This window comes from Oncorhynchus kisutch, linkage group LG11 (genome assembly GCF_002021735.2).
Source record: "Oncorhynchus kisutch isolate 150728-3 linkage group LG11, Okis_V2, whole genome shotgun sequence".
Classification (NCBI taxonomy): Eukaryota; Metazoa; Chordata; class Actinopteri; order Salmoniformes; family Salmonidae; genus Oncorhynchus; species Oncorhynchus kisutch.
Window position 1 is genome coordinate 76,097,376 of NC_034184.2, and position 23,784 is coordinate 76,121,159.

The window sequence follows — 23,784 nt, forward strand, 5'->3', positions numbered from 1 at the left end:
AGGAACAGGACAATGTTGGTTTAATGTAGCCTATGGTCTTTGCCCGTGCTAATAACCAGTCTCTCGACTGAACAGAATACTGCCAGATACCGTTGGCTACCATTTGTCTGAAGTAGAAGACAATGTGTGAGCACAGGAGGACATATTTAATACAACAATTCATTGGTAGTAAATTGTATTTTCCAAATGCCTTTTGTGGAGCGGTATGCACATCCATATAAACACCCAGTGCTGGTTTCCGAACGCTGTCCAATTAAAATACACATTGAAAGCAGCCTACCAAACGCTGTCCAATTACAATACACATTGAAAGCAGCCTACCAAACGCTGTCCAATTACAATACACATTGAAAGCAGCCTACCAAACGCTGTCCAATTACAATAAACCTTGAAAGCAGCCTACCTAACGCTGTCCAATTAAAATACACGTTGAAATCAGCCTACCAAACGCAGTCCAATTAAAATACACGTTGAAAGCAGCCTATCAAAATGCATATTTATTCTTTTCTGATTTCCCAATTTCTTTCAAAGAACATTCAAATGTTTATTAGAAGTGTTTTTTATTTTGTCATTGACAACTGATATTGTATATTTTTAAGCAGAAAAAAATATTTAGGCTTCTAACTATTTACCCCAGTCATTGAGCATAAGCCCAAAAGGTACAGTTAATGAAATGTAACAAGCGATACAAAAGGGGTGTGTAAAGACAAAGTCAGGAAAGCTATAATTATGTGGTTGACTTAATTCGGTTAAAAACATACAGGCCAAGTGTAAACGGATAGAATAACCTTTATTTTTTAGCGGCATTGTTTTGGAGTGAATGGGGTAAATTCGTTTTTTCGTTTTTCTCCAGTGAAAAGGGTTACATTTCACGTTGGCAGGGGCAGGGACAGCAGCTTGGAGTCAGGACAACTGTTTCTGCTATGTTGTCGACGTTCTAAACAGGAAAGACCTAACCCTGACAAATACTATAGCCTTCATCATACATAATATTCTAAACGTGCACAACTTGAACGAGAAATATATAACATATGATATTAAATCCAAGATATCAACAACAATATTTTTCAAACTTTATCTGACTTTGGATCCGAGTGGCACTGATTGACAGAAAATACTGACGGGATGGACAGTTTTTCAGACGCAGAAATGTCTCCGTCTCTCTCAATTTCAATTCAATTGAAGGGATCTATTTGCATGGGAAACACATGTTAAAATTGCCGAAGCAAGTGAAGTAGATAATAAACAAAAGTGAAATATACAACAAAAATGAACAGTACACACACACATACTCTCTCTCTCTCTCTTTCTCAATTAAATTAAATTCAATGGCTTTATTGGCATGGGAAACATATGTTAACATATCTCTCTCACTCCATTTAACCGTTAAAGTGTAGGCCTACTACATCAGTGGAGATAAAATTGGGCAGGTCAGGGCGAAACATGAGAGGCTACCTATTGTGCCGATTGCAAAGCGTGAATCAGTCATCAGCTCTGCTCACGAGCTCAACCCCACGTCCCAAACGCCAACCAGGTCCACAACAAACAACATGTTTTACAAGTTGTGAGTGAGTTCATATGATGTTGATGCAAGAAGATATTACAGTTCAGTTGGCTATTTTCTAAAATATATTGAAAAATAATTTCCAAAATATTTCCAAGTTAGGAATTTTAAATATTGAGGATATTCACAATTCAATTGAGTAGGCTACCAAAGTCATTGAGTAGTATCGGCTCATGACCAAAAGTAACTGCAATGTTGTGCAGTGGATTAGCCTATAGGCTATAGGCCTAAGAAATGACACAACTTAATTTCATATGTGCATGCTACATTGGCCTAAGGTTAGCCTACTATTTGTGCAACATTAGTTATTACCATGCCTATGTGATATATTAGACCTATGTTTGTTATATGCCTATATGAGTTTCCTTCCTATATATTTGACACTGACTCCTTTCAGCAGTGCACGTCACTCTAAAAGGAAGCCTACAAATGACCTCCGTAGTTTCCATTAGTAAATCCGTTATAGAGGCACTACATTTTAATAGGAAGCAGCGCAGAGGTAATTTTATCTCGCCAATGCATGGGCCGGCCCTCTTCTCTTTGAGCACGAAGAGAGCACATGTACGGGCAGACTTAGACTTTAATCAAGTGCAAGTTGTAAAAATAATTTGCTATTTCAGTGTTTCAGTAGCCTCCAACCCTCCGACAGCTGCCCCCCCCCTCGCCTCCCTTTGTTCTCGCCAACTCTAATAGGTTTTCCCCTGCCACACACAATTCCCGGTTTTTCCTTTTTTCTTTCCCCCTCTTCCCCTTTTTATCCTTGTTTTTTGCGGTGCCTTGTGGACTGGAGCATTTGAGCAATTTGAAATTAAAGCCAACAATAGGGAGCCCCTCCCGGGGACATCTCGCTCTCCATATTACACGGAGGACGCTCGTGTGCTCTCGCGCATTATTGGCAAGTCATTACGTTTCTCTGGAAACCAAACTGGGAGGGAACGGGAGACTTCTGAGGGCTCGCAGACAGTGACGCAAGCGGCTGGCAGATGCGCTTGCAGACTAAACCCATGCATGTTGCAGAGTGCAGCTTCTCTGAATGATTCAACCAAGATTATGTCATTACAAGGTTTTAAAACAAAAGTGAAATGCAGTTTTATTTAGATGCGTGCTTTTGCATTTCACGTTTCCATTTATTGTGTAAAGTGGAAGCAATTTATTGAGTTCATTATTATAAGTAAAAATTGCAAAAACAAATCTTAATTTGATAGGCCCAGATGTGTTCTTTAAAAATAACAGTTAATAGGTTATTTCGGATTTATTTTAGCTCATAATCTAACTGTTGAGTGTTTCACGAATTAAAGACAACACAAGTGTCATAGGCATAGGCGTTAGGAAAGAGAAATAAAAACCAAGTAAATAAATAAGTAAAATAAACATACACAATTCAGTATAGATTATTTCAGCTCCATTCCTGGTGTATGTAGCTAGGCTTATATAGCCTTCCAAGTTGTTCTATAACTGAACATTCAAGCAGCAATGTTTGAGAGTAATACTTGTTTGAAAGCCAGAGTAATTCCACACACATTTCTCTCTCACATGGCCTAATTCCTTGTTCCATTTTGCAACACACACACACACACACACACACACACACACAAGGAAAAAGAGAGTGAAAATACATTGGCGGCCAATGACAGTGGCACAAACAGACAAGTCTATGTTTTATTTAGGCCTAATGTAAAGGCACACTGTCAGATGTGCATAGGCTACTATAGAGTGGGGAACCATGACATTTTCATATGCAAATAGCATTTATTTCCATAGTTACAATGTCCTAATGCGCAATAAATTACATTATATTCTTTGAGAGCAAAATGATGTCTAGGTTTTCTAAATATGACTTTAAATGGACCTTGGATACATCTAAAGGCTATTTACAAAGTCTCAGATGACAACAACAGCATAAACAATGGAGTAATATTCATTCATGTTTTTTGCTATAATAACTTAATTCATATTTGTAAATACCTCATGTTGATGTATACAATGTTGCCAATAGTCAATCGTTATTTATAACAACCACGCATTGTACTGTTACAAAGTTTCCAAGCAGTTTCCTTCACAACACTTTCGTTTTAAAAGGCCATGTGGAACCAAAATGGCGCCGTGCACATTGGCAACACTCTCTGAGCAAATCATATCCATCCGTTCTGACTTGTCACGCGCCGTGCGTGCTGACGCACTTCATCTTGCTCGCGATGTGTGTAGCCTTCTTTAAGTGGAAAAAATACGGTGTCAAAACGGAATGTAAACACGACTAAAACATGATCTTTCGACAAAGTGGGACCTAAAGCGCTGTCACACTGGGTAGATGAGGATATTCTGCAAAGGTTTCGGCGCATCTTTGTTGTCTTCGTATGTCCACTTTCTCCGTAAATGGTCTCCGGCGAGCTGTGCCTGGCAGCGGACAACGACTTCTTGGCGAATAATATGAAGGAGATGATTGGAGGTTGCTGCGTGTGCTCAGACGAGAGAGGCTGGGCAGAAAACCCTCTAGTATACTGTGACGGTCACGGCTGCAATGTTGCAGTCCATCAAGGTAAACACCAGATAAAATCCAAAACATTAAACATGGAATTTGCTTGACGAACATCCGATAACTAGCTCAGGCTAGGTAGCGCGGTTGATGGTCTGCCAGGAAGCTAGCTAGTAACGTTAGCTAGCTAAGCTAACTCATTTTGCTGACTACAATAGCTAATAGGCAAGGTTATAGCTAGATACTGTAACGTTAGCTAGTTATATCCAATCGACTGTTTGCGCGTTTGTCCTGACCTACCTAGCCAGTTAGCCTAACTATCTAGTAGGTATGAAGTTGGCTAAGGTAACTAGCTAACTAACGTTAACTAGCTAGATGGATAGTATTTTTATAGCTAGCAGCTTGTAACCGGCTAATGTGATGCTCCATTAACCGTTACGGATATGTACTGTTTGATACATGTTTGGTCAAATCGAGAACGAAGATTGGTCGAAAATTCTGCTACGCCAAACCGTAACGTTACCTACCCTGTAAGGCTAATGGGCCATCACATGAACGTTAGCCCGTTACAATCTGCCAGGAAAGATTTTTGTAGTTGTCAACATTGGCTGTGTAGCCTGGCTATACAATTCGTTGAAATGGCATTGCATAGCTCAAACTAGCTAGCTAACGTTAACGTGTTACTTAATTTGTCTTACCACACTAGCTAACGTTTTTATCCGTTATGATATCCTGCAAGCAAATCACATTATTTTCCCGGTGAAGTAGTTAGCTAGCTATATAGTATGTTGTCAAAATATTTTTAGCTAGCTACTGAATTGACAGACTGAACCTGTGTACCAAGTTTGTCTGCAACACACTGACCCAAACAACAATGTCAACGTCACTCAGATTCTGTTGACAAAGGCAAAATCAGAACTAGGTATCCAGTAGACACAGTCAATATTTGTGATTTTGGCTTTGTGAGACAGAACAACTGCCTAGTAATTGTATTTTTATTGTTGATCGTTGTCATGTGATTGAATATACACTGCTCAAAAAAATAAAGGGAACACTTAAACAACACAATGTAACTCCAAGTCAATCACACTTCTGTGAAATCAAACAGTCCACTTAGGAAGCAACACTGATTGACAATCCATTTCACATGCTGTTGTGCAAATGGAATAGACAACAGATGGAAATTTTAGGCAATGCTTCCTGGCTGATGTTTTGGTCACTTTTGAATGCTGGCGGTGCTTTCACTCTAGTGGTAGCATGAGACGGAGTCTACAACCCACACAAGTGGCTCAGGTAGTGCATCTCATCCAGGATGGCACATCAATGCGAGCTGTGGCAAGAAGGTTTGCTGTGTCTGTCAGCGTAGTGTCCAGAGCATGGAGGCGCTACCAGGAGACCAGTACATCAGGAGATGTGGAGGAGGCCGTAGGAGGGCAACAACCCAGCAGCAGGACCGCTACCTCCGCCTTTGTGCAAGGAGGAGCACTTCCAGAGCCCTGCAAAATGACCTCCAGCAGGCCACAAATGTGCATGTGTCTGCTCAAACGGTCAGAAACAGACTCCATGAGGGTGGTATGAGGGCCCGATGTCCACAGGTGGGGGTTGTGCTTACAGCCCAACACCGTGCAGGATGTTTGGCATTTGCCAGAGAACACCAAGATTGGCAAATTCGCCACTGGCGTCCTGTGCTCTTCACAGATGAAAGCAGGTTCACACTGAGCACGTGACAGTCTGGAGACGCCGTGGAGAACGTTCTGCTGACTGCAACATCCTCCAGCATGACCGGTTTGGCGGTGGGTCAGTCATGGTGTGGGGTGGCATTTCTTTGGGGGGCCGCACAGCCCTCCGTGTGCTCGCCAGAGGTAGCCTGACTGCCATTAGGTACCGAGATGAGATCCTCAGACCCCTTGTGAGACCATATGCTGGTGCGGTTGGCCCTGGGTTCCTCCTAATGCAAGACAATGCTAGACCTCATGTGGCTGGAGTGTGTCAGCAGTTCCTGCAAGAGGAAGGCATTGATGCTATGGACTGGCCCATTCCCCAGACCTGAATCCAATTGAGCACATCTCGGACATCATGTCTCGCTCCATCCACCAACACCACGTTGCACCACAGACTGTCCAGGAGTTGGCAGATGCTTTAGTCCAGGTCTGGGAGGAGATCCCTCAGGAGACCATCCGCCACCTCATCAGGAGCATGCCCAGGTTTTGTAGGGAGGTCATACAGGCACGTGGAGGCCACACACACACTACTGAGCCTCATTTAGACTTGTTTTAAGGACATTACATCAAAGTTGGATCAGCCTGTAGTGTGGTTTTCCACTTTAATTTTGAGTGTGACTCCAAATAAAGACGTCCATGGGTTGATACATTGATCATTTTTGTGTGATTTTGTTGTCAGCACATTCAACTATGTAAAGAAAAAAGTATTTAATAAGAATATTTCATTCATTCAGATCTAGGATGTGTTATTTTAGTGTTCCCTTAATTTCTTTGAGCAGTGTATGTCTTCATACATGTATTTAGATCTGATTGGGATCCCCATTAGCTAGCAACAGCTAGTCAGTCTTCCTGGGGTCCAACACATAACGAAAAGGACACTACAGACAAAATTACATTTATTTTTCCTTTATTTAACTAGGCAAGTCAGTTAACAAGTTCTTATTTTCAATGACGGTCTAGGAACAATGGTTTAAAAGCCTTGTTCAAATGCAGTACGACAGATTTTTACCTTGTCAGCTCGGGGATTAGATTTTTCAACCTTTCGGTTACTAGTCCAACGCTCTAACCACTAGGCTACCCTGCCGCCCCAAAACACACGTAAACTAAACACACCTATTTGTACATGTTATTAAACACAGCCTATATGGTTTACGTGTGAATGAATCAATAGCTAATCAACACACTGACGCCGTTGTAACAATGACTGACCCCTCTGTCCTCAACAATAGACAGCATAACAATACCCTTTTTATCGTCAGTGGATTATCTCTGTTCATTAAAGTGGATTACGTGAGTAAGTCAGATGTGAGATAATCTGAGAGGACAGCAGAGGTATCTGGAGTGCAGCATGTTCAGACTCGCACACTCAGTAGTGACCATGATTTAGTGCATATAGGGGAAATACTCCCATGAGCTTGGTGTATAGGCTACACCTGGGTTATGTTCAGTAGGGCACCGGGCTGGTACATTGGCAGTTTGTGGCAAAATGTTTAGAAACAGAAAGCAAAGTTTTTTTTTCATTTATCAGACACGTTCATCTAGTACCATGCCATTAAAAAATATATGTGTATGTGTTTCCTGCCTATAACATGTCTTTATTACAAACGTCCATGTTATGTCAAGTGATTTACCGTTGTTGCACGGCCTACCAGGACACAATTCATCAATGTCCACCTCTGGAGGTGTCAGCCAGATCTGGCACCATTTACACTATTCCCTGTTTTGATCTTGAAATAGGTAATCCAGATAACCCATGAAGATATGTAAAATAACGATCACCCATTGAGTTATAAAAGAAGTGCGAATATATTTTTTTATTTAATTGTATAAACCATGTCTTGGGCTGTGAGTTTTTGGTTCTATAACAAACTAACCTTGTTTAGTCATGTTACCTGGCTGGCTTGCTAGCTAACAACATGGTACCATGGCTATGCAATGGGAGAACTGAAATGGGATAGATGCTCCAAAGTTTGGATGCATATGCCTAATCAATGTAATTCTAAGCTAAACCTGAATAAAAAATGAATGCCCTTTTCTGGCGATCCTTACATTTTTGTTTGGTGCCTAACTTCTGGGAGCGCTGTGTGAGTGGTGTGTGGGAGAGGGAATAAGTTAGTGAGTAAGAGTGTGAGGAAGGGAGAGTCTGTAGGCTATCTGAAGAGTAGGTTAAAAATGGTTTCATATAGGCCCTTACTGCCACAATGAACATGCAGATCATTATGCGTTAAATATTCCTCCTGCCCAATCACAGGTAGGCCTTTTGATATGAGCAAGTCAGATCTTTTCTGCAGTAGCCTTTTCTATTATACAGTAGAAAGTGTGATGTTAAATTCAATGTGTTGTATTGAGTAGAGATGACTATCAGGGACTTTATTTTTTATTTTTGCAGAAAGTATTCACCCCACCCCTTGACTTTTACCATATTTTGTTATGTTACAGCCTGAATTTAACATGGATTAAATAGATTGTGTCACTGGCCTACACCCAATACTCCATAATGTCAAAGAGGAAATATGGATTTCAAAATGTTTACATATTCATTAAAAATGAGAAGCTGAAATGTCTTGAGTCAATAAGTATTCAACCCCTTTGTTATGGTAAGCCTAAATACGTTCTACATATATATATTTTTTTTAATACCCCTTTTTCATGATATCTAATTGGTAGGTAGTCTTGTCCCATCTCTGCAACTACCATACGGACGGGAGAGGCGACGGTCGAGAGCCATGCGTCCTCAAACACAACCCCGCCAGGCTACGCTGCTTCTTTACACTTCTCGCTTAACCCAGAAGCCAGCCGCACTAATGTGTCGGAGGAAACACTGTATACTTGATGACCCTGTCAGCGTGCATTGCGCCTGGCCTGCCACAGGAGTCGCTAGAGTGCGACGGGACAAGGACAACCCGGCCGGCGAAACCCTCCCCTAACCCGGATAACGCTGGGCCAATTGTGCGCCTCCTCATGGGTCTCTCGTCGCGGCTGGCTGCGATACAGCACTGCGATGCAGTGCCTTAGACCGCTGCGCCACTCGGGAGGCCCTAACATAATTTTTCTTAATGATTACCTCATCTCTGTATCCCACAAATACCCCGCGTGACCAGGGTTCTGTGTTCGATTCCCACGTTGAACCAGTATGAACAAGTATGAAAATGTAAGTCGCTCTGCATAAGAGCCTGTGCTTAACGACTAAAATGTAAATGTAAAATGCAAACACAATGATCTGTAAGGTCCCTCAGTCCAGCAGTGAATTCAAACACAGATTCAACCAAAGGCCAGGGAGGTTTTCCAATGTCTTGCAAAGAAGGGCACCTGTTGGTAGATGGGTAAAAAATGAAAGAAAAAAAAAGTAGAAAATATATATTTTTTTATATCTATGTAGATATATATTTAAAAAATCTCAGACATTGAATGTCCCTTTGAGCATGGTGAAGTTATTAATTACACTTTGGATGATGTATCAATACACCCAGTCACCACAAAGATGAGTTAGGCATATTTCCTAACTCAGTTGCAAGCATGGTGGTGGCTGCATCATGTTATGGGTATGCTTGTCATTGGCAAGGACTGGGGAGTTTTTTTAGGATAAAAAAAAAAACAGAATCTAGAGCTAAGCACAGGCAAAATCCTAGAGGAAATCCTGGTTTAGTCTGCTTTCCAACAGACACTGAGAGAGTTTCTTTCAGCAGGACAATTACCTTTCACCTTTCAGCAGGACAATTACCTTTCAGCAGGACAATAACCTAAAACATAAGGCCAGATAATATACTCTGGAGTTGCTTACCAAGACAACATTGAATGTTCAGAGTGGCCTAGTTACAGTTTTGACTTAAATTGGCTTGAATATCTATGGCAAGACTTAAATGGCTGTCTAGCAATGATCAACAATCAACTTGACAGAGCTTAAGGACATTTCGGGAAGAATAATGTACGAATAGTATACAATCCAGGTTGGCCAGATCTGCAAAGTTAATTGTTGCCAAAGGTGATTCAAACATGTATTGACTCGGGTGTGAATACTTATGTAAATGAGATATTTATGTATTTCATTTTCAATAAATTAGCAAAATGTTCTAATATGTTTTAACTTTTTAATTATGGGGTATTGTGTGTAGATGGGTGAGAAATAACATCAATTGAATCCATTTTTTATTCAGGCTGTAACACAGCAAGGTGGAATAATTCAAGGGGTTTGAATACTTTCTGAGGGCACTGTATAGAAGTTAGACTAAACCCAGTGGTATCGTGGTGTTACTCTGTTATCGTGGTGATACTCTGTTATCGTGGTGTTACTCTGTATCGTGGTGTTACTCTGTATCGTGGTGTTACTCTGTTATCATGGTGTTACTCTGTTATCGTGGTGTTACTCTGTTATCGTGGTGTTACTCTGTTATCGTGGTGTTACTCTGTATCGTGGTGATACTCTGTATCGTGGTGTTACTCTGTTATCGCGGTGATACTCTGTTATCGCGGTGATACTCTGTTATCGCGGTGATACTCTGTTATCGCGGTGATACTCTGTTATCGCGGTGATACTCTGTTATCGCGGTGATACTCTGTTATCGCGGTGATACTCTGTTATCGCGGTGATACTCTGTTATCGCGGTGATACTCTGTTATCGCGGTGATACTCTGTATCGTGGTGATACTCGGTATCGTGGTGATACTCTGTATCGTAGTGTTACTCGGTATCGTGGTGATACTTGGCCTGGTGTCATGCCGTTAGCAGAATGTTGGTTATGTACTCTGAAAATAGGCACTTTTTCCTGCAGTTTATACTGTTGTTTTGTGTTTTTCCGTGCACATATTGTTTGGACCCTCACCAGTTTGCATCCCTGCCTTTTAATAACCCAGTGTTGTCCTCTCTGCAGAGTGATGCTATGGCATCGTGGTATTAACCCAGTGTTATCCTCTCTGCAGCATGCTGCTATGGCATCGTGGTGTGTGGTATTAACCCAGTGTTGTCCTCTCTGCACGTGCTGCAATGGCATCGTGGTGTGTGGTATTAACCCAGTGTTGTCCTCTCTGCAGCGTGCTGCTATGGCATCGTGGTGTGTGGTATTAACCCAGTGTTGTCCTCTCTGCAGCGTGCTGCTATGGCATCGTGGTATTAACCCAGTGTTATCCTCTCTGCAGCATGCTGCTATGGCATCGTGGTGTGTGGTATTAACCCAGTGTTGTCCTCTCTGCAGCGTGCTGCTATGGCATCGTGGTGCGTGGTATTAACCCAGTGTTGTCCTCTCTGCAGCATGCTGCTATGGCATCGTGGTGTGTGGTATTAACCCAGTGTTGTCCTCTCTGCAGCGTGCTGCTATGGCATCGTGGTATTAACCCAGTGTTGTCCTCTCTGCAGTGTGCTGCTATGGCATCGTGGTATTAACCCAGTGTTGTCCTCTCTGCAGTGTGCTGCTATGGCATCGTGGTATTAACCCAGTGTTGTCCTCTCTGCAGTGTGCTGCTATGGCATCGTGGTATTAACCCAGTGTTGTCCTCTCTGCAGTGTGCTGCTATGGCATTGTGGTATTAACCCAGTGTTGTCCTCTCTGCAGCGTGCTGCTATAGCATCGTGGTATTAACCCAGTGTTGTCCTCTCTGCAGCGTGCTGCTATGGCATCGTGGTGTGTGGTATTAACCCAGTGTTGTCCTCTCTGCACGTGCTGCAATGGCATCGTGGTGTGTGGTATTAACCCAGTGTTGTCCTCTCTGCAGCGTGCTGCTATGGCATCGTGGTGTGTGGTATTAACCCAGTGTTGTCCTCTCTGCAGCGTGCTGCTATTGCATCGTGGTGTGTGGTATTAACCCAGTGTTGTCCTCTCTGCAGCGTGCTGCTATGGCATCGTGGTGCGTGGTATTAACCCAGTGTTGTCCTCTCTGCAGCGTGCTGCTATGGCATCGTGGTGTGTGGTATTAACCCAGTGTTGTCCTCTCTGCAGCGTGCTGCTATGGCATCGTGGTGTGTGGTATTAACCCAGTGTTGTCCTCTCTGCAGCGTGCTATGGCATCGTGCAGGTGCCCACTGGACCCTGGTTCTGCAGGAAGTGTGAATCTCAGGAGAGAGCAGCCAGAGTGGTGAGTCTGACCAATAGAGTCTCAACACCGTATTCTCAGCAATATGTTTTATACTACAGTTTCCGCTAATATTTAGCCGGTACTTTATAGGACATTGTGTTATTACTACCTGCTACTTACTTCAAAGAATTCAACACAATTGGCAACTACCTGGTAGCAAACAGTACCGTATAGTGCTTATATTAAAGGATCCAAAACAAGTAGTAAATTGGATATTACAGTGTAATACATTGTGGCAAGATCTGACAGAGCCAGCCAGCCATGGCAGCATCAGACATGCTTAAGAAGCCCACAGTATATTTCTCATAGGGAAAACAACAGCATCCCTGCCTGTACTTTCCTCAGCCTGGCTGTAGAAACAGTTAAACAGTGCGGTCATACTCGCTTGTGATATTGTGTGGACAAAAATTGTCGGGAAGAGGATTTTCTTCTGTTTTCTTCTGAGGGATGGTAGGCATCCTATGGGAGTAGCTGGTGTGAAATGGGCAGGACTGGAGGGATACACACACAACACACTCGCTCTATCACGCATGGGAAAGGGAAACCGTCTTGGGCCGCAGATAGTGGGTTTGTGTTTTAGGAGAGGTTGGGGTGAACTAGGCTCTCCCTTCCTCATAGTAGTAACCACACAGTATGACAGAGCTGGATGTGGGAGCTATGGCATCGAAGCCCACTTGCACCTATTTGATAGTGTTGGATCAGTGATTACTGAAAATACTGTGTGTGTAAGAGTGTGTATGAGAGAAAGGGGAGTAGGGTACATGCTTGTGTGTATCTATAGTATGTAGAGCCTTCAGAAGGTATTCACGCCCCTTGACTTTTTTCAGATTTTGTTGTGTTAGTCTGCATTTAAAATAGATTAAATTGAGATTTTGTTGTCACTGGCCTACACACACGATACCCCATATGTCAAAGTGGAATTATGTATATTTTTAAATTTGTACAAATTAATAAAAAAATTAAAAGGTGAAATGTCTTGAGTCAATAAGTATTAAAAAGTCCTTAATTAAAAAGTCTCATAATAAGTTGCATGGACTCACTCTGTGTGCAATAAGTGTTTAGCATGATTTTTGAATGACTGCCTCATCTCTGTACCCCACAGAGAGGCCAATGGGGACTTGAATGGCTTTAATGGCTGTGATATGAGAACTGAGGATGGATCAACAACATTGTAGTTACTCCACAATACTAACCTAACTGACAGAGTGAAAAGAAGGAAGCCTGTACAGAATACACATATTCCAAAATACTGTTTGCATCCATGCAGTAATTGGATCTATTAAGAACGACATTAGCCGATGCCAATGGCGACAGTTCGTCTGACTGGTGTCCGACACATAACGAAAAACACATTACAGTTTCGATACTTCACACTTTACATACTACATGTTTTTTGTGTGTGTGTGAGCGTGTGTGTGTGTGTGTGTGTGAGCGTGTGTGTGTGTGTGTGTGTGTGTGTGAGCGTGTGTGTGAGCGTGTGTGAGCGTGTGTGTGAGCGTGTGTGTGTGTGTGAGCGTGTGTGTGTGCGAACGCATATCTGCATCGATCAGTTACACATACCTGACGACACATACTCACAACGAAGTAGGTCACATGGGGGAGAGGCGTTGTGCCGTAAGGTGTTGGGGCTCCCGAGTGGCACAGCAGTCAAAGGCACTGCATCTCAGTGCTAGAGGCGTCACTACAGACCCTGGTTCGATTCCAGGCTGTATCACAACCGGCCATGATTGGGAGTCCCAAAGGGCGACACATAATTGACCCGGCGTCATTAGCGTTTGTTCGGGGTAGGCCGTCATTGTCAATAAGAATTTGTTCTTAACTGACTTACCTAGTTAAATAAAGGTTTAATAAAAAATAACATGTTTGAAACCATGTTTACTTGAGCTATATAAGATGTTTACTTGCACTATATAAGATGTTTACTTGCACTATATAAGATGTTTACTTGCACTATATAAGATGTTTACTTGCACTATATAAGATGGAAGGGAGTTCCATGTACTCATGTCTCTGTATAATGATGTATGTTTACTTGAATTTGTTCTGGACCTGGGCACTGTGAAAACACCCCTGGTGGCATGTCTGTGTGTCTTTACAACCATTGAATATATCTTTTGACCCTGACAGTTTACAGTCTAATCTAACACTAAGTCATTTAGTCTCCTCAACTTGTTCAACAGCCACACCATTCATTACCAGATTCAGCTGAGGTCTAGAACTTAGGGAATGATTAGTACCCAATACAATGCTCTTAGATTTAGAGATGTTCAGGAGCAGTTTGTTACTGGCCACCCATTCCAAAACAGACTACAACTCTTTAAGGGTTTCAGTGACTTCATTAGCAGTGGTTGCTGATGCGTATATGTTTGAATCCTCAGCATACATGGACACACATGCTTTGTTTAATGCTAGTGGCAGGTCATTGGTAAAAAAAAAAAAAAAAAAAAATCCTGAGTGGCAGAGTTACAGTTTTGACTTAAATCTACACAGAACAAAAATATAAACGCAACATGCAACAATTTCAAAGATTTTACTGAGTTACAGTTCATATAAGGAAATCAGTCAAATGAAATAAATTCATTAGGCCCTAATCTATGGATATCACATGACTGGGAATACAGATATGCATCTGTTGGTCACAGATACTGACCAGCATTTGTCTCATGCAGCGCGACACATCTCCTTCACATAGAGTTGATCAGGCTGTTGATTGTGGCCTGTGGAATGTCCCACTCCTCATCAATGGCTGTGCAAAGTTGCTGGATATTGGCAGAAACTGGAACACACTGTTGTACGTGTCGATCCAGAGCATCCCAAACATGCTCAATAGGTGACATGTCTGGTGAGTAGGCAGGTCATGGACATTTTCAGTTTACAGGAATTGTGTACAGATTCTTGCGACATGGGGCTGTGCATTTTCATGCTGAAACACGAGGCCCTCAGGATCACAATGGCCCTCAGGATCTTGTCACGGTTTGTCTCTGCATTCAAATTGACATCAATGAAATGCAGTTGTGTTCGTTATCCGTAGCTTATGCCTGCCCGTACCATAACCCCACAGCCACCATGGGGCACTCATCAGCAAATCGCTCTCCCACACGACGCCATACACGCTATCTGCCCAGTACAGTTGAAACCGGGATTCATCCGTGAAGTGCACACTTCTCCAGCATGCCAGTGGCCATCGAAGGTAAGCATTTGCCCACTGAAGTCAGTTAAGACTACGAACTGCAGTCCAGTCAAGACCCCGGTGAGGACAGCACGCACCCAGATGAGATTCCTTGAGACGGTTTCTGACAGGTTGTACAGGAATTCTTTGGTTGTGTAAACCCACAATTTTGTCAGCTGTCTGGGTAGCTGGTCTCACGATACCGCAGGTGAAGAAGCTGGATGTGGAGGTCCTGGGCTGACGTGATTACACATGGTCTGCAGTTGTGAGGCCGGTTGGATGTACTGCAAAATTCTGTAAAACGATGTTGGAGGCTGCTTATGGTAGAGAAATTAACATTTAAATTCTCTGGCAACAGCTCTGGTGGACATTCCTGCAGTCAGCATGTCAATTGCACTCTTCCTCAAAACTTTAAACACCTGTGGCATTGGGTTGTGTGACAAAACTGCACATTATAGAGTGGCCTTTTATTGTCCCTGGCGCAATGTGCACCTATGCAATGATCATGCTGTTTAATCAGCTTGTTGGTATGCCACACCTGTTAGGTGGATGGATTATGTTGGTAAAGGAGAAATCCTCACTAACAGGGATGTAAACAACATTTGAGAAGCTTTTTGTGCATATGGTAAAATTCTGCAGCCTTTTATTTTAGCTCATGAAACGTGTACTTGAAAATCTATGGCAAGACCTGAAAATAGTTGTCTAGCAATGATCAACAGCCAATTTGACAGAGCTTGAAGAATTTTGAAAATAATAATGGGCAAATGTTGTACATTTGTTGTGGAAAGGTCTTCGAGACTTACCCTGAAAGACTCACAGCTATAATTGCTACCAAAGGTGGTGATAACATGTACTGACTTCAATTTTTTTTCTAAAAACATGTTTTCGCTTTGTCATTATGGGGTATTGTGTGTAGATGGGTGAGAATCTGTTTTATTCATTCCAATTAGAATTCAGCCTATAACACAACCAAATGTGGTATTTGTCAAGGGGTATGAATACTTTCTGAAGGAAGGCACTGTATATCTTTTTGCATGTAATTGTATGGTAAAGAGTTTTGCTAAAGGTCCATGTCCCCCTCCTGTCTCCTTTCTCTGCAGAGGTGTGAGCTGTGCCCCCACAAAGATGGTGCCCTCAAGAGGACAGATAACGGAGGTAAGAGTCATCTATCTAGGATAGGTGTGTTGTGTGTAACTGATTTTGGCTGGAGCAAAAACCTGTCCTTGTCATTCACGAGAGTACTCCCATCGAGTATTGGCACACGCACACAGGGCTGTTGGCATCCCACAAGGTTCTGTGGTTAGCCCATGCTGATGTTTTTCTCATTAATGGGATGTGTTTGGCCTGCTTAATTAAGGTGCCGATTTATATGTATTGCGATTCTATGTGTTGCGATTTGATACTGTGATTTTATTGCGTTTCGATGTTCCAAACATATTGCTCGCCATATGTCAACTGCAGAGGGACGAGAGAGCCATGAGAAAATTTGTTTTGATCAGTCATGGAAATAAATATTCAGTCATGGAAAACAAATAGGCTCCTTATTTAAAAAGAAAATGGACAACAACCTATAAAGAATACATACTGGAGTTTTGGTGTAGGTACAGCCAAATAGCATTATATTAGTATATATTTTGTGATCTGTTAGAATCATAGAAATGGAATGAGTAGGCTATTCTAATTCTATTGTTGGTGTTTGGCATGACAATGAATGAAAAAGCCAGTATAGTTGTGACAGGGTAGAAGCCAATGTGTTTGTCAGTGTTTCCCAGGGGAACCTAATTACCCATGTGGTGAGAGTAGGCAACAACACCTCCACCACTCTCACCCTCAACACGGGAGAACCTCAAGGGTGAGTGCTTAGTCTCCTCCTGTACTCACTGTTCATCCACAACTGCGTGGCCAAGCACGACTCCAACACCACCATCAAGTTTGCTGACGACACAACGGTGGTAGGCCTAATCACAGACGGTGATGAGACAGCCTCCACGGAGGAGGTCAGAGACTTGGCAGTATAGTGCCATGACAACATCCTTCAACGTTAGTAAGACCACGGAGCTGATAGTGGACTACAGCAGAAAGAGGGGAGAGCACGCCCCCATCCACATCGTTGGGACAGTAGTGGAGTGGGTCCAGAGCTTCAAGTTCCTTGGTGTCCACATCACTAAGGACTTAACATGGTCCACACACACCAGCATAGTCGTGAAGAGGACACGACAGTGCCTCTTCCCCCTCAGGAAGCTGAAAAGATTTGGCATGGGCTCTTCAATCCTCCAGAAGTTCTACAGCTGCACCATCGAGAGCATCTTGACTGGATTTACCACCGCTTGGTATGGCAAATGTACCACCCTGGACCGCAAAGCGCAACAGAGGGTGGTGCGGACAGCCCAGTACATCACTAGGGCTGAGCTCCCTGCCATCCAGGACCTCTATATAAGGCGTGTCAGAGGAAGGACAGAAGAATTGGCAAAGACTTCAGCCACCCAAACCATAGTCTGTTCACTGCTACCGTCCGGCAAATGGTACCGGAGCATTGGCTCTCTCCGAGATCACGTCTAGCCCCAAGCCATAAGACTGCTAAATAAGGAATTTAATGGTTACACGGACTATCTGCGCTGACCCTATCTTGCACTGACTCAATGCACACTCACAAGACTAGATAAACACACTACACTGACACCCACACACATAGTGCCTTGCGAAAGTATTCGGCCCCCTTGAACTTTGCGACCTTTTGCCACATTTCAGGCTTCAAACATAAAGATATAAACTGTATTTTTTTGTGAAGAATCAACAACAAGTGGGACACAATCATGAAGTGGAAACACATTTATTGGATATTTCAAACTTTTTTAACAAATCAAAAACTGAAAAATTGGGCGTGCAAAATTATTCAGCCCCCTTAAGTTAATACTTTGTAGCGCCACCTTTTGCTGCGATTACAGCTGTAAGTCGCTTGGGGTATGTCTCTATCAGTTTTGCACATCGAGAGACTGAATTTTTTCCCCATTCCTCCTTGCAAAACAGCTCGAGCTCAGTGAGGTTGGATGGAGAGCATTTGTGAACAGCAGTTTTCAGTTCTTTCCACAGATTCTCGATTGGATTCAGGTCTGGACTTTGACTTGGCCATTCTAACACCTGGATATGTTTATTTTTGAACCATTCCATTGTAGATTTTGCTTTATGTTTTGGATCATTGTCTTGTTGGAAGACAAATCTCTGTCCCAGTCTCAGGTCTTTTGCAGACTCCATCAGGTTTTCTTCCAGAATGGTCCTGTATTTGGCTCCATCCATCTTCCCATCAAATTTTAACCATCTTCCCAGTCCCTGCTGAAGAAAAGCAGGCCCAAACCATGATGCTGCCACCACCATGTTTGACAGTGGGGATGGTGTGTTCAGGGTGATGAGCTGTGTTGCTTTTACGCCAAACATAACGTTTTGCATTGTTGCCAAAAAGTTCAATTTTGGTTTCATCTGACCAGAGCACCTTCTTCCACATGTTTGGTGTGTCTCCCAGGTGGCTTGTGGCAAACTTTAAACGACACTTTTTGTGGATATCTTTAAGAAATGGCTTTCTTCTTGCCACTCTTCCATAAAGGCCAGATTTGTGCAATATGCGACTGATTGTTGTCCTATGGACAGAGTCTCCCACCTCAGCTGTAGATCTCTGCAGTTCATCCAGAGTGATCATGGGCCTCTTGGCTGCATCTCTGATCAGTCTTCTCCTTGTATGAGCTGAAAGTTTAGAGGGACGGCCAGGTCTTGGTAGATTTGCAGTGGTCTGATACTCCTTCCATTTCAATATTATCGCTTGCACAGTGCTCCTTGGGATGTTTAAAGCTTGGGAAATCTTTTTGTATCCAAATCCGGCTTTAAACTTCTTCACAACAGTATCTCGGACCTGCCTGGTGTGTTCCTTGTTCTTCATGATGCTCCCTGAGACTATCACAGTGCAGGTGCATTTATACGGAGACTTGATTACACACAGGTGGATTGTATTTATCATCATTAGTCATTTAGGTCAACATTGGATCATTCAGAGATCCTCACTGAACTTCTGGAGAGAGTTTGCTGTACTGAAAGTAAAGGGGCTGAATAACACGCCCAATTTTTCAGTTTTTGATTTGTTAAAAAAGTTTGAAATATCCAATAAATGTCGTTCCACTTCATGATTGTGTCCCACTTGTTGTTGATTCTTCACAAAAAAATACAGTTTTATATCTTTGTTTGAAGCCTGAAATGTGGCAAAAGGTCGCAAAGTTCAAGGGGGGCGAATACTTTCGCAAGGCACTGTACACTACACTACATACGCACACACACGTACGCCTACCAACAACAAGCATACGACACAAGACACACACCTACACTTTAACACGCAAATACTTCTGCTACTCTCTTCTTTGTTTCTCTAATCTATCCTGATGCTTAGCTACTTTACCCTGCCTTCTTGTACATATCTACCTAAAATACTTTATATAGCTACAGTTGAAGTAGGAAGTTTGCATACACCTTAGCCAAATACATTTCAACTCAGTTTTTCACAATTCCTGACATTTAATCCTAGTAAAAATTCCATGTCTTAGGTCAGTTAGGATCACCACTTTATTTTAAGAATGTGAAATAGTAGAGAAATTATTTCAGCTTTTATTTCTTTAATCACATTCCTAGTGGGTCAGAAGTTTACATACACTCAATTAGTATTTGGTAGCATTGCCTTTAAATGGTTTAACTTGGGTCAAATGTTTAGGGTAGCCTTCCACAAGCTTCCCACAATAAGTTGGGTGAGTTTTGGCCCATTCCTCCTGACAGAGCAGGTGTAACTGATTCAGGTTTGTAGGCCTCCTTGCTCGCACACGCTTTTTCAGTTCTGCCCACACATTTTCTATAGGATTGAGGTCAGGGCTTTGTGATGTCCACTTCAATACCTTGACTTTATTGTCCTTAAGCCATTTTGCCACAACTTTGGAAGTATGCTTGGGGTCATTGTCCATTTGGAAGACCCATTTGCGATCAAGCTTTAACTTCCTGACTGATGTCTTGAGATGTTGCTTCATTATATCCACATAATTTTCCTACCTCATGATGCCATCTATTTTGTGAAGCACCAGTCCCTCCTGCAGCAAAGCACCCCCACAACATGATGCTGCCACCCCCGTGCTTCACGGTTGAGATGGTGTTCTTCGCCTTGCAAGCGTCCCCTTTTTCCTCCAAACATAACGATGGTCATAATAGCCAAACAGTTCTATTTTTGTTTCATCAGCCCAGAGGACACTTCTCCAAAAGGTACGATCTTTGTCCCCATGTGCAGTTGCAAACCATAGTCTGGCTTTTTTTATGGTAGTTTTGGAGCAGTGGCTTCTTCCTTGCCGAGTGGCCTTTTCAGGTTATTTCGATATAGGACTTGTTTTACTGTGGATATAGATACTTTTGTACCTGTTTCCTCCAGCATCTTCACAAGGTCCTTTGCTGTTGTTCTGGGACTGATTTGCACTTTTCGCACCAAAGTACGTTCATCTCTAGGAGACAGAATGCGTCTCCTTCCTGAGCGGTATGTCGGCTGCGTGGTCTCATGGTGTTTATACTTGCGTACTATTGTTTGTACAGATGAACAAGGTACCTTCAGGCGTTTTGAATTGCTCCCAAGGATGAACCAGACTTGTGGAGGTCTACATTTTTTTTTCTGTGGTCTTGGCTGATTTCTTTTGATTTTCCCATGATGTCAAGTAAAGAGGCACTGAGTTTGAAGGTAGGCCTTGAAATACATCCACAGGTACATCTCCAATTGACTCAAATTATGTCAATTAGCCTATCAGAAGCTTCTAAAGCCATTTGCTGGAATTTTCCAAGCTGTTTAAAGGCACAGTCAATTTATGACCGAATGGAATTGTGATACAGTGAATTATAAGTGAAATAATCTGTTGGTAAACAATGTTGGAAAATAGATGTTATATTCAGATAAAGATTTTAGAATATTCTTCACCTATTTCTCTCTGATTCAGGACATGTCTTGGCACAAGTAACATGTTGGCACCACCACTGGCAGCAGGATAGCCCTAGCTCCATAGTCTTTGCTATCTCAATGTACTTAGCTAGCTGGTTAGCAATTATCATTAGCGGCTAATGCTTTTTTTAGGCACATGTGAAGCTTGATAACTAACCAACGGTTTGTGTAGATAAAGATACACAAACTAATAGTATAATACAGAACATAGGCGGATTGATGTGAAGAAGCCAAGTTGGAATAAGCAACATCCTTGTTTCTTGACTGCATGGGCTAGAGCTAACAGAATGCATTGCAGACTCAGGTTGAGTGAGTGAATGTAACAGCCAGCTGTGCCTGATTGAGTGACGGGGCGGGGCATGGTGTGTGTCGAAAGCAAGTAGCCGCATTCGAGAGCGAGGGAGACTGGAGAGAGATGAGAGTAAACTATAGGGCTTCAAAAAATTGCAGCATTTTGCGACATGGATATTGCACATGCCAACCTCGAAATTTCAATTAAATTTAGATGGATTGTGCAGCCCTACGTGTGTGTGTGTGTGTGTGTGTGTGTGTTTATGAGGGGGGCGGTCCAGGCTGGAGTTAACAGGGCTCTGAGGAGGTTCCTCTCTGGGTTCACCAGGAGTTCAGAGCGAATACTGTAAACATGGTGTGTGTGGGAGAGAGGCACAGCTGTAGGATTGTGACCTGGCCTGTGGGGAGACATCAAAACATCACACACTGTTTTACTGCTAGCTCTTTTGTAGCTCTCTCTCGTGCGGTAGTAGTCCCAGGTGTTTTTTAGGTGAGGCTGCTGCCTGCAGTGCCAGAAGGTAAACAGGGATTAATCTGTTAGGTAAACGTCTGGCTTGGTTTCAAGTGGTAAACTTCACATGAGGTACAGCGCAGGGAGACAGAGAGCAATCTGTAACTGTGTTTTTGTGTGTCAGGGTTTCCGTTAACTGGTAATAGCTGTTTTTTAAAATGTTTGTTTTGTTGAGCCAATAAATAAAATTGGCACCGACCAATTGTCCGGGGAAAAAATCCCATTGCCACATAATGCTTTTTAGCCTACTCATTGTTGGGAATACCAGTTGATGTAAATACATTTGACCAGTCCTGCTTAATGGTCTATGGGTTAAGTTACTTAATTTTGTGGAATTAAATTGCTGCTTGTGTATATTCGTTATGTACAGTGCCTTCAGAAAGTATTTATACCTCTTGACTTATTCCACATTTTGTTAAAGCCTGAATTCAAAATGGATTGAATTGTTTTTTTCTCACCCATTTACACACACTACCCCATAATTACAATGTGGAAACAAGTTTTTAGAAATGTTTTTAAGTTTATTGAAAATGAATTATGTAATTTACATAAATATTCAAAATATTCAATACTTTGTACAATCACCTTTGGCAGCTATTACAGCTGTGAGTCTTTCTGGGTAAATCTCTAAGAGCTTTCCACAACTGGATTGTGTAACATTTGCCCATTTATTATTTTCAAAATTGGTTGTTGATCATTGCTAGGCAACCATTTTCAGGTCTTACCATAGATTTTGAAGTAGATTTAAGTCAAAACGAACTCAGCCTCTCAGGAACATTCACGTCTTCTTGGTAAGCAACTCCAGTGTAGATTTGACCTTGTGTTTTAGGTTATTGTCCTGCTGGAAGGTGAATTCATCTCGGTGTCTGGTGGAAAGCCGACTGAACCAGGTATTCCTCTAGGATTTTGCCTATGCTTAGCTCCATTCTGTAATTTTTACATTTTAAATTCTGTATTTTACCCCCTTTCTCTCCCCAATTTTGATCTTGTCTCATCGCTGCAACTCCCCGACAGGCTCAGGAGAGGCAAAAGTCGAGTCATACGTCCTCCGAAACATGACCTGCCAAACTGCGTTTCTTCAGTAGCCAGCTGCACCAATGTGTCGGAGGAAACACCGTTCAACTGACGACAAAAGTCAGCCTGCAGGCGCCCGGCCCATCGAAAGGAGTCGCTAGAGTGCGATGAGCCAAGCAATGCCCCCCCCCCCCCCCCCCCCCCGGCCTAACCCTCCCCTAACACGGACGACGCTGGGCCAATTGTGCGCCACCTTATGGGACTCCCGGTCACGTCCGGTTGTGACACAGCCTGGGATCACACCCGGGTCTGTAATGACTCCTCAAGCCGCTGCGCCACTGACCGCTGCGCCACTTGGGAGCCCCCTGTTTCTTATTGTATCCTGAAAAATGCCCCAGTTCTTAACTATTACAAGCATACCCATAACAAGATGCAGCCAACACTATGCTTGAAAATATGGAGAGTGGTACTCAGTAATGTGTTCTATTGGATTTGACCCAAACTTTGTGTTCAGGACCAAAAGTGAATTGCTTTGTCACATTTTTTGCAGCATTACTTAAGTGCCTGGTTGCAAACAGGATGCATGTTTTGTCTCTCTCAATTAGGTTAGTATTGTGGAGTGATTACAGTGTTGTTGATCCATCCTCAGTTTTCTCCCTACCACAGCCATTAAACTCAAACTGTTTTAAAGTCACCATTGGCCTGATGGTGAAATCCCTGAGGGGTTTCCTTCCTCTCAGGCAACTGAGTTATGAAGGACGTCTGTATCTTTATAGTGACTGGGTGTATTGATACACCATCCAAAGTGTAATTAATAACTACACCATGCTCAAAGGGATATTCAATGTCTGCTTCTTTTTTTCCCACTCATCTACCAATAGGAGCCCTTCTTTTGGTCTTTGTGGTTGAATCTGTGTTTGAAATTCACTGCTCGACCGAGGGACCTTACAGGTATTTCTAATCTGTAAGGTCCC

The 23,784-nt window shown here is 42.6% G+C and overlaps 1 protein-coding gene across 1 annotated transcript in view; it reads left to right on the top strand.

Annotated features, from left to right (window-relative positions):
* The first annotated feature begins 3,659 nt into the window (after positions 1-3,659).
* LOC109899216 (MLLT10 histone lysine methyltransferase DOT1L cofactor) overlaps positions 3,660-23,784 on the top strand; it is an 83,881-nt gene continuing 63,756 nt past the window's right edge. Inside the window, 3 exon segments of the mRNA XM_031835062.1 lie at positions 3,660-4,100; positions 11,745-11,824; positions 16,094-16,148. Of these exon segments, the coding sequence (XP_031690922.1) occupies positions 3,938-4,100; positions 11,745-11,824; positions 16,094-16,148 (298 nt within the window). The 5' untranslated portion in view covers positions 3,660-3,937.